This window comes from Diachasma alloeum, unplaced genomic scaffold (genome assembly GCF_001412515.2).
Source record: "Diachasma alloeum isolate Michigan unplaced genomic scaffold, Dall2.0 Dall_scaffold_00693, whole genome shotgun sequence".
Taxonomy (NCBI): Eukaryota; Metazoa; Arthropoda; class Insecta; order Hymenoptera; family Braconidae; genus Diachasma; species Diachasma alloeum.
This window is the reverse complement of record NW_021680825.1, coordinates 72,865-84,578: the sequence shown is the minus strand read 5'-3', so window position 1 is coordinate 84,578 and position 11,714 is coordinate 72,865. Positions and strand designations below refer to the sequence as shown.

The 11,714-nt window shown below is 44.5% G+C and overlaps 1 protein-coding gene across 1 annotated transcript; it reads right to left on the bottom strand.

Annotated features, from left to right (window-relative positions):
• Positions 1-6,511: 6,511 nt before the first annotated feature.
• On the bottom strand, positions 6,512-7,255 carry LOC107044234. Its single transcript, XM_015266040.1, has one exon. The coding sequence runs from the start codon at positions 7,253-7,255 to the stop codon at positions 6,512-6,514; it is 744 nt and encodes a 247-aa protein (XP_015121526.1).
• Positions 7,256-11,714: the final 4,459 nt, after the last annotated feature.

The following is an 11,714-nucleotide window of genomic DNA, read 5'->3' as shown; positions in this document are numbered from 1 at the left end:
GAGCTGCTTCGTGCTAATAGTAGAATCGTTTTCTCTGGGGTTAACCGATGAGGAATGGGCTCTGGAGTTATTACGCTGATGCAATTGAGCCGTTAGATCATCTATATGCCGTTGGAGGGACTCTCCGCGACTGCTCGAGATCCTTGGAGAATAACGAGATCTATGCCTCTCATATGACGACTCTCTGTAAGAATGTCGATTTGACCTTGGAGAATAACGATCCTCCTCATAATAACGAGATCGACGTGAGTCAGGTCGCGGGGGCGATCGAGGGGTTCCCTCACGCGGATAATTGTCACCTCTTCCTCGACGATCCAGCCGAGAACGTGAACGAGATCTAGAAAAATGCTGTCTCTCATGTGGACTTGGAGAATGGCGAGAGCGAGGTCTGCTGTAACGATCAGGACTCAGAGAATACGAAATGTCTGAGTCGTAACCTTTTAGGTAAAAATAATCTCTCCGTCCTTGTCTATTATGAGCGTCCCCCTCCCCCTCGATGGACGCTTGGTTATGAGAGTCGTTGTCTGGGGTTTCTTCGAAGATCTCTTCTGCAGGGGAATCTTACGATGATCCCCTTTCATCCTTACAAATTAAGCGAGCACTAGGAATGCACTAAACACTTTTTAACGACTCGAAAATAACTTTCGGGGTAAATAATTACATTTCTTATCTATAATGGCCGAAAAAACTCAACGCCATGACGAAAGACGCAGCTCCCGCTGCGCAGCTGGTATCAAACGCATGTGCCAACCTGGCGGACATCACTGGTAAGGAGAAAGTGGAGAAGTCCTTAGGCCTAAATCTCAACAGCATCTCTCAGAAGGATGCCGTGTATCAGCCAGAAGCATATAATTGTTCATTATCTAGAATTAATTGAATCTTCGCGAACAATATTTTTGAATTCCTAACCTGGTTCTCTCGTAAACACAGGGGCCGCCATTTTTAACCGAAGATAGGATAACAGTAGTGGGGGGCTGGATTTAATTTGAACTACGAGTTAACCATGGTTAACTTGATGAAAAACTGGCTCTTAATGTCTTACAATATTGCCAAATTTGATGGGATGAGGATATTCTTCTTCTTCTTCTTCTTCTATGGCTCCAGCAACATTGGCTATACGGCCGTTATTGGGTTACAGTACGTGGGTTACACTACTTTTTATCACGGACAAAAAAATAACGTCAAAAATATCACAAACACAAATATCACAAACAAAAATATCACAAACAAAAATATCACAAGCAAAAATATCACCGATAAGAATATCACAGCTGAAACATTGCAAACAGCAATATCACAAAGGAATGGAACTCAGAAGAATGAAGGTCAGAAAGGAAGAAAGGCAGTCAGAAGAGGTCAAAAGGGTCAGAAAGGTTTTGAAATTAGAAAGAGGAATGCTGAAAAATCGTTAACTGAAAAGTACTTTATTTATGACAAAATTATATCTTCATGAATGGACCACTGCTCTGAACACGTTACAATTTTAGATTAAATGCAGCACCTTTCAAGAAGACGATGATATCGTCAGCATTATACGAGTCCACTAGAGCTTCCAGAGCGCTATCAATTACCACATACTTTCTTCGACGAGGTTCTGCAACAACGCAGTACACTGGACATCATGACCTCAGTGAGACCTTGTTCGATCTTCATGGAATTGATGAAGCGACCAAGAGCAGCATGACTCAGCCGAACACGTTCATTGAAACCCTGGTGCTAGCCTTCCAGCGCATTGTTGGTTCGTGGCTGCCCTTCCACTATTGCTGCGTGATAATTCCAATTGCAATTAGTTGTTCGAATGCAGAAATTACGTCGTGAGGGGGAACGAATGCCAGGGACATGAACATCCTCACATTAAGTGCAACGGTTGAGTTTTCACGATACTATGTTTGCAATCCATGTGACTGGACATGGCGCCAGAGACACTGGCCAAAATGAAATAAACAACCAGAAATAATAGTCTCGGGAAAGTAGCGAGTGAATGCGTGTATGAAGGTCATCTCAAAATCAAGAACCATACGTTCTGGCTGAAACTCACCGACCTGCTCCTTAATCCACTTGAGAATAAGTCGATAGGTACGTTTTGTTTTATTTATTGCCAAAACATATACAAGGGGAATGGCCTATCTTTCACGGATCCCATGAATCGTGTAAAGTTGAGAAAAAATGGAAGGCCCAGTTTCAAATGTTCCATCTCCAAACCACTGTGTACAGGTGCAAAGAAATTCTAAATTTTCTGCAGTAGAGAATATCAAAAAACGATCGGCACCGCCACTATCGTGCATCAAAAATGGTTCACCTCGAGAAGTCATCTTGAAGAAATCAGGGATGACTAATTCCTCACGTGTAGGTGGAGTTGGTGATTCTGGGTTGACAGCAGTACGAACACGTCGAACTGTTCTCGCCAAATTAGAACGGGTAGGCAATTCTACGGCAGCATTTTCGAGCATTCGGCCCACCACTGAACCAACGAGTAGACTAGCAACTTCATCTGATTTTTTTGCTTTCTTCTTTAATTTATTGATGGCCTTCAGAGCTTGTACAGCAGCAACATCAGGAGTATGTTGAGTATGTTCGAGCGCTTCGCCAACGATGAATCATGTGACAAGTAAATGAATAAGCCCAAGAACGATGAGAAAAGAAAACCTAATAGACAAAACCATACTTGTCCTTTTGTCGGAACTAGTGCGAATGAACACTGAACAACCTCCCTCCTTCCACTGTCGACAATGCCATACAATAGAATTAGCATTAGCTCGAAAATGTGTATAAAGATATCCTTAATGCAACAACATAGGCTTGCCTTGTCGATTAAGAACAAACTTGAGCCCCATGTCAACGGTCTTGATGGGAACCGACTGAATCCCAGAATGATACTGATTAAAATTATTAATTCCGAAAGGAAGGCACCCAAGAGTAAACAATAACAACCCAACAATCAATATGTCGCTCACCAACTTGAGTTTTCATGGAAATAATAGGTATTTCCTGAGTTATCTGATTGATACGTGAGGAGAAAGACCCGTTGGAATTAGAATTCAATTTTTATACAACGAGGGGGCTTAAAGGATTATTTATGATCATTGGGACTGTGATATTTTTGTTTGTGATCATTTGGCTGTGATCTTTTTGTTCGTGATATTTTTGATTGTGATATTTTTGGTTCATGATATTTTGGTTTATGATATTTTTGCCGTGATTATTTTGATTGTGATAAAAAGGCCATGTTCGTAAGGTAGATGTAGGGGAAAGTATCGGATAAAGTAGAGGTAAATGTTTGGCGGGAGAGTTTGGTGGTGTTCAGTTAGGAAGAAGATATGTAGGTAAAGCGCAAGCCAGCAGGCGCTATAACTTGATGCCCATGCGTTTGATGAAGTTGTGGAGAATAAAGGGGATTTTTTCATCAGGAGAGGTGATTAAATTGATTATGTTAAAGTCAGTGGTTTTTAGTTTCCAGTGGATTTTTGACGCTTCTTTAAAATTAGGACAGGTCCAGAAGAAGTGCGCGAGGGTTTGTACCTGTTTGCAATCACATAGGCGAGAGGCAATGATGTTTTTCCTGGCTAGACTTTCATTTAAATTGAAGTGATTGGACCCCATTCTATAACCTGAGGTGATTTGAGGGTGGTCTATATTCAGATCCTGGTACCAAGGGGTGTGCCAGCCTTTATAAAAGAGCTTAAAGTAGTGGTAGCCTTTTGATTTTCCGTGTTTTGTGAGGGTTGAAGCTGTGGAGGCTTTCTTCTTGTTGTTGATGGTTTCTTTCAAGTCGGAGGGAGGAAGCGAGGTATTTTGAAGAAGTCACGTTGAGATTGCCGCCCTGGCCCTCGCATCGACCTCCTCATTACCCCGAATACCCCTATGGGAGGGAATCCAGGAGAATATCACCTGGACACCGCGATCTTTGAGTCCAAGCCAACAATTCAGGATCTCGAAGATCAGGTGAGATTTGGTGTTTTTAGGAGAGAAGTTGGATATTGCTGATAGGACGCTTAGCGAATCCCAAGAGGATAAGGTATTTGTCGTGGTTGAGTTTGGAAATGGAATGGAGGGCCGTAAGAATCGCTAGAGCTTCGGCTGTAAAGATGGAAGCAAGGGAGGAAATTTTGAGGAGTATCTCAACTTGGGAGGAGGGTATAAACACAGCGTAGCCCACGTAGGATCCCTCGGAAATCTTTGAGCCGTGCGTGTATATTTGGATGTGTTCCTGGAGGCCTTCGTCGTTTATCAGTTGTTGGAGTTTTGTTTCCGGCGAGGTGCTTTTTTCAATAGTAGTACCCATTTTGAGGTTGATGGGGGGTGTGTGGTTGATGAGATCGAAAGAGTAGTTATAGGGGAAGGGAGGGTGTTGCAGTGAATTTTTGATTTGTGAATTTGCATCTCGCTGAAGGAGCGGTAGGTGGGGAAGTTGATTTTGATGGAGTGAGGATTCTTTGATTTTCTTTGGAGCATTACTTGTAAGGAGTAAAGTTTGTAAGAATGTGGTCAGAAAGAGAGAAGATTTTGATTATGTATCTGCGTGTTAGTTGTGATATGCGTAGGTTTAGAGGGGGTTCACAGGCTTCAGCGAGGATTATATTGGTGGGGGTTGAGTTACGGAAGCCTAAAGCAAGGCGAAGGGTTTTGTATTGTAGTTTATTTAGTCTGTTAAATTCTAGGAAGCTGGCCGGCCGGAGGACGTGACTACCATACTCGAAAGCGCTTCTCCTGAGGCCACGATAAAAGACAGTCAGGGTCCTTGGGTCCGCTCCAAACCAAGTGGATCTGAGAGATTTGATCATTGAGATTTTTTTGTTAGCTTTAAGGCATAGGTTTTGAATGTGAGTTTTAAAGTTGAGTCTGTAGTCCAGTTCAACGCCCAAGAATCGTGCTGAAGTTTTAGCTGGGATTTCCCGATCGTTGATGTGGATGTGGAAGTCATTGGGGGAGAAATGTTTCATAGAGAAGATAACCAGCTGTGATTTATCAGGGGATATTTCTCAATGTTTGGAATGGAGGTGAGTAGAGATTCTGGAGACAGCTTATTCAATTTTATTTAGGCAGGTGTGGAGGTTTGGTCCGCGGAGGAAAATTGCCAGATCATCAGCAAAGGCCACGATTTCAGCCCCAAGGTCATTTAGGTTGGGAAGATTGGTCAGGTAGATATTAAAAAGGGTTGGGTTGAGGACCGAGCCCTGACCGATACCCCTGTTCATGCGGCACCTTGGTCGCACCTTTACTTACCCACCTTGAATGACAAAGTATAGTTGTCTGTATGCGAGGAGAAAGTAGATGAAGTTGGCGATTTTTTTAGGGATTCCGATTCGTGCTAGGTCTTCGTAGATGGTGTGGGGGTCGACGTCATTGAAAGCTCCCTTTATGTCTAGAAAGACAGTGGGAGTGAATTGGTTTTTGGCAAAGCCTGTGAAGATTTCAGTGGTTAAAATACCAAGGTTGTCAGCGCAGAAACGTGATTTGCGGAAGTCAAATTGGTAGTTCGGGAGGATTCTGTTTGTTTCCAGCCACCAAGTGAGTTGGTTTGAGATTATGTTTTTCGCAAAGTTTTAGAAAGCAAGAGGCTAGTGCAATTGGTCTAAATTTGTTACGGGAGTTTATGCGTAGGAGGAATACTAGAAACTGACGCCATGAGTCGGGGAATTGGTTTTTAGAGAGTAGGTCATTGAAAATTTCGAGAATTTTTGTTTTATAAGATTGGGGGAGTTTGGAGATGATGTGATAATCTATTTCATCTAGGCCAGGGGAGAATAGTTTTTTGGTAGGGTTGAGAGCATGGGTGAATTCACTTAGGGAGAATTCATTTTCGAGGAAGATGTTGCGTTGGAAAGTTACTTGATTTATTGATTGATTGGAATGTTTATTACTATACATAATGTTGTACAAAACTTATGTATGAAGATGGATCATACAGCAAAGAAAAGAAATTATACAGATATGAGCAATATGCAATATGCAAGCAGCAATCAAGCTATATACTAATACAAGTAAATGAGCAGGAGAAAAAAAACCAACAAAACAAAAAAGTGACTTATGGACTCTTAATAGCGCAAGTGATAGAAGAGGAAGAGGGCAAGTAAAGGTAGGGCTAAGGCTTATTCTGCAAGAAGGCACGGAGTGCCTGCTTGAAAGAAGGGAGGGAAGGCTGGTCACGGATCACACTGGGGAGGGAATTCCAAAAATTAGCCGCAGAAGTCTGAAACGAGCGGCGCATAGTTTCAGTTCTGAACAGCTTAATTAATAGGGGAGTCATCTCACCCCTTACCGGACGCAGGCTCTGGTTGAGCACAAAGAGATCCGCCAGGTAACTCGGCTCATTGAACCTCATTGCCCTGTAGCCCAAACACCCCAGGAAGTACTTCCTGCGAGTCTCACACAGCAGTCAGCCCAAGCGCAATCGATAAGGAGTGACATGCTCGTCCCTCCTCACCCCAAAAATGTATCTAATTCCCACATTGATGAGCCGTTGGATCTTTACAGATAACTCGTCAGAAAGACCAGCATAGACTAGACAGCACTAGTCTACCAAGGGAAACACCAGTGTTTCTATCAGGTGCTTACGCAGCCCCTGGGTGGTACTTGTACGAAAAAATCGCAGTCGATACATCACCGCGTGCACCCTCTGACTGATAAGGCTAACATGCTCCTTCCAAGTGTGCTTGCAGTCAAGGATCACACCAAGGCTACGCACAGAAGATTCGAAGGGGATGCTCGCGCTATCAATGCTGATGGACAATTTGGGCAAAGAATAGACGTCATTGACAAAGAAATGAGAACCAAAGAAAATAGCTTTGGTTTTGGCAAGATTGAGTTGCAACAACTCAATTTGATTTGAGGAGGCCCAGTCCATGATACAGTTGGCGGCAGCACTCATGGTGCGAATGGCGACCTCCAGATCATCCGGCAAGAATCGAAGGTATATCTGAAGGTCATCAGCGTAGATTAGTCGCTGAATATTCTGACCCAATTCTACACTAACGTCATTAATGAAAAGAAGGAACAACAGAGGGCCGAGAACCGACACCTGCAGCACGCCCTTATTCAAGGGCTGAGGGGAGGACATGCCATTCGCACCACCTAAAGTTGACTGAGAACGGCCACTGAGGTAGGATGCTATCCACCCAATAGCCGATGCAGAGAACCCATAGCCAATCAGCTTACGAAGAAGCAGGACGTGTGATACAGAGTCGAATGCCTTGCTGAAGTCGAAGAAGAAAGGCATAGTCAGCTGTCGTCTGTCAAAACCCAGTGCGTATGTCATTCATCAATTTCAGAAAAGCCGTCTGTGTACTATTGCGGGGACGAAAACCAGTCTGAAGTGGATCCAGTATAGAGCGCTCAGTAAGATATCCAAGGATCTGTAAGTAGGCAAGTCTCTACAAGACTTTGGACAGAAAAGATAGTAGAGCTATTGGTCTGAAGTTTCCAGCTCCAGAGGGATTTTTTATCTTGGCTAGCGCCACTACAAGGGATTGTTTCCACTGAGAAGGAAAGCAGGATGTAGAAAAGGAAGCATTAAAAGTCGTAACAAGATAGTCTGTACAGGCGGGCAAGGCGACCGTGAGTACCGACTTGGGAATACCATCAGCGCCTCTTGCCTCAGAGGAAAAATGCATAATCGCATTGCAAACTTTCTTAGCAGTAATCGGCCCGAATGAAAAACCCTCATCAGCAGTACATGTCGCACGCAGAGCAGAGTTAAGGAAATCGTCGACAGAAGGTTCATTCGGATCGTAGGATACTCCAGCAAACTACACATTCAACACCTCAGGATCAAAATCAGGGCTCACATTGTCCTTACGAACGACTCCAAGACGTCGTAGCTCTTTCCAGATGAGGCCTGGGTCAGAGAGAGACTCCAAGCGTCGGCCGAAGAATAGCTGCCGGACGCTTTCAACCTCACGATGGGCACGATCACGGGCTGACCTGTATTCTAGAAGAGTTCTTCTAGAATGCACCCGCTTGTACACCCTGTAAAGTCGATCACGCTCAGCAATCAGTCCATCAATACGACCAGTAAACCAAGCTTTTCGCTTAGGATTCTTTCTCGCGGTCTTTATAGGAACAGATGAACTAATGGCATCAATCAGATGATAGCTAACACAAGCAACCAGATCATTCACAGGCGCCCCTGATCCATCAAACACCGACCAGTGACTAGACATCAAGTGCTCATTAAAACCATCTATATTAAGGGCCTTGAAGTCCCGATAGCAGATGTCACTAGTCAGAGCCTGGCGAGGCATGACTGCCGGAATTGTCGCAGTGATAAGATCATGACGATTAACGAAGGGAACATCTGTCTTCCAAAAGAACAACAGAGTGTCCTCATTGTCAATCATGTAAAGATCAATTCAAGTATCAGCGTCATGAGTGTGATGAGTAGCTCCATACGGCACTAGTTGCAATCCTAAGTCAGAGCAGAGAGAACGCACTACCAGAGCATCGGGTTTAGTAGAAAGCTGGTCAACATTAAAGTCTCCTAAAATAACCTTGAAGCTGTAGCCCTCCAGATGCATCTGCAGCGAGGGTACAAAGTCAGTACCATCAAAAAAGGAGCATTGGGTGGTCTATACACCACCGCAATAAAAATTGGAAAAATGCCACGGCAAGAAATCTCACAGAACAGATACTCAGGAAGACCCGGCCTCGCAACCCAGACATGAGTCGAGTTTGTAAGACTTTTAGTTCTGAAGCAAGTATTAATGAACAACGCAACACCACCGCCATGTCTATTTCGATCTCGCCTAAAAAGTTTATAGCCATCAAGTGAAACAACGTCATGATCAATCAGGGAGCCGAGTTTAGTCTCTGTCATGGCAATTACATCAAATGGCGGACGAGTACTTAGGAAGTGTCTTACCCTCTCAATATGGGCCCAGAGGGATTTCACATTGAGATGGCAGACGCGCAAGCCATCTTGCTCAAGCAGGGATGCGGAGAAGGTATGCTCCCCAGATGAGAAAAATAGGGAATCAGGCTCAGGGTGAAGCGGTGAGGGAGGAGGAGATGGAGAAGCATGAGGGGGGTCAGTTGAGTAAGCATGAGGAGAGAAAGAGGAAGAGTTAGCAGAAGAAAAGTTTATTAAGAGTCCCGCAAGAAGTTTTTTAGCTCATATAATGATGAAATGCGCGTAGCCCTGTCTTCCTTCCTCCTCTTGATGAAGACTTCCCCATCACGGACGAAACTCGTGAAACCTTTCTTCTTCGCTGCATCCTTCATTTCCCGGCGCAAACGATACAGATCAGAAGGAAGAAATTCGTTGATGTTGATCAGCGATGGTTGCGGAGCGACCTTCGTGCCAGATGCCCTTATTAAGTCATTACTTAGAGCAGACGTGTGTAATTTCCCATGACGTATTTTCGCTAGAATCAACTCATGAGCTAAGCCACGAGATGTCACAGTCACCACCAAGGACGGAGGTTTAGCGGCGACTGCTGAAGTTCCAGTTGACTGGTTGGATGAGGTCCTACTGGGAAGAGGCCGGACATTCAAAATGTTGTTCAACTCGATAGAGGGCATGATAACCCGTAGAGCAGCAAAGGACAGCTGCTTGCTATCAGCATCATCTGGAATCTGAAGTCCTGAGATGAGAATGTCCGACACCAGTCTAGCTCTATCTGCGTTGATACCAGCAATAGATCGAGCGAACTCCTTCACGGAAGCTTCAACTGTCTCCACTCTCGTAGTCATCTCGCCAGGAATCCCACCAGAAACAGCTCCTCGAAATTCAGCGATGGTCTTACTTGAGGGAGCGCAAGAGGAATATAATCCTGTGGGAGGTCCGGACAGAAATCAGAGATGAAGTCTCTCATTCTCGTGGCTGACTCATTATCTTGGGGGGCAAGCAAATTGGGGTTATAGGAGTTTCTGTTTTTGAAGTTCTTTATTTTCTGCCAGACTTTATTTATGGGGGTAGATCGGTGGAGGGAGGAGCAAAAGTCAGACCAGCCTTTGATTTTTTCTTTTCTGAGTATTATTTTACTGACGGCTGTTTGTTTTTTTGAATGCTATGTAGGTGGAGTATCCGGGGAATTTGCGGAATGCTGAGGACGCTTTTTTCCTCAGGGCAACAGCTTTGGAACATTCTTCCTTCCACCAGGGTGCGGGGGGAGTCCTTTTATGCTTTCGTCCTTTGGTGTTGCCGTCGACGAGATTTTTGGGTGGGAGAGAATTATTGGAAGGAAGGGATGCCTGGATGGCGTTCATTACTGTGGAGATTATTTTTTCATATTTTTGGGTGGAGGACCAGTCATCTGGTTGATTTAGTATAGTGTCAGCGTTGGTCTGGAGGTATTCATCGAAGAGTGTCCATTCGATTTTAGATTTTTTGATTTTGTGACTAAAGAAGTTACAGAGTTTGTGTTGGGTGTCGGTAGTTATCACAATTGGGTGGTGGTCACTACCCATGCGGTCGGGGAGCACTCTCCATGAGGATTGTATTGAGATATTGGATGATACCAGGGTGATGTCTATCGCAGAGGGGAGTTCGTCCGGGCGGGTTAGTTTGGTAGGAGATCCGTCGTTTAGTAGGACGAATTCTGAATCAGCGAGTGCCTCAAGGAGTTCACGTCCCACGGGACCATCTCTGCCACAGCCCCACATGAGTGAATGGGAATTGGAGTCCCCGCCTATCAGTGTGACATATGAGCCTGGAGCGTGAGTGAAGAGTTTGGACCATTCAGCTCGAGATACGAAGATACTTGGCTTTTTGTAGAGGGAGTAGATATTGAAATCACCCTTTAATGTGGGGATTGTTATTCCGTAGAGGGATAGGTTGGGAGATGTGTCTGAAACGTTGGGTATGATGGAGTATGGGATGGAGTCCCTGATGGCAATGGCGACTCCACCACCTTGTTGGGTGAGTTCGTCATTCCTTAAAATATTATAGTGGGGAATTTTGAGGCGTTGTTGGGGGTGTAGCCAAGTTTCTGATAAAAGTAGGATGTCATAATCGTTGATAGTTTTAAGGAGTTCTCCCATTTTGGGTCTCAGGCTTTGAGCGTTCCATTGTAGTATCTGGAGGGATGAATTGTATTCAGTCTGATGGTCCATTATTTGTAGGAGTTGAGGAGTTGAGAAGGGTTGATGCGTTGTAATCGAGTGAGGTTGATGAGGCTACAGAGTTTGATAGGGTGGTGGGTTCAGAGGAGTAGTTTGTGGATGAAAGATAGTTGAATACATCTTTGAGTTGGGACAGTTGGGTATAGAGACCCAAAGAATGGAGGATAGGGGATAGATTTTTTATCATGAGATTAATTATGTTGGTGAGTTGGAGGACAACGTAGTTGATGTTAGCTAAATCTGGAGCGGGCAGAGTTGGGTGAGTTGGTGCCGGAGTGGGGTGTGTTCGGTTGGAGGTTGGGGGTTTGGTCTGGGCGAAGTTTCTGATCAAGTTACTGAGATTGACATATTCTGTGTCATGGGGTGCAGGAGGAAGATCTTTATGAGGAGTATTTTGAGGGATGGGAGGGCGTTGGATATGGTTTGTTTGTGAGTGAATTGTTGGTTACTGGTCTGTTGAGTTTTGAATCTTAGGTAGAAGAGATTGGAGTCGGAATGTGTGGGGTTGTATTGGGGTGGGTTGTTGTGAGTTTTGCGGGGGCGTCGTCTGGTAACTTTGGTAAAGGATTGTTCGTCGTCGGGGAAGGTCGAAGAAGTGAGGTGTTGATTTTGAACGTCTAATTGTGGAAGCTGAGAAGGGTGAGGCTGGTATGAAT

What these genes read in the sequence shown, in the direction of transcription:
- LOC107044234 (XM_015266040.1), bottom strand. Translation starts at nt 7,255, where the DNA reads ATGACATACGCACTGGGTTTTGACAGACGACAGCTGACTATGCCTTTC.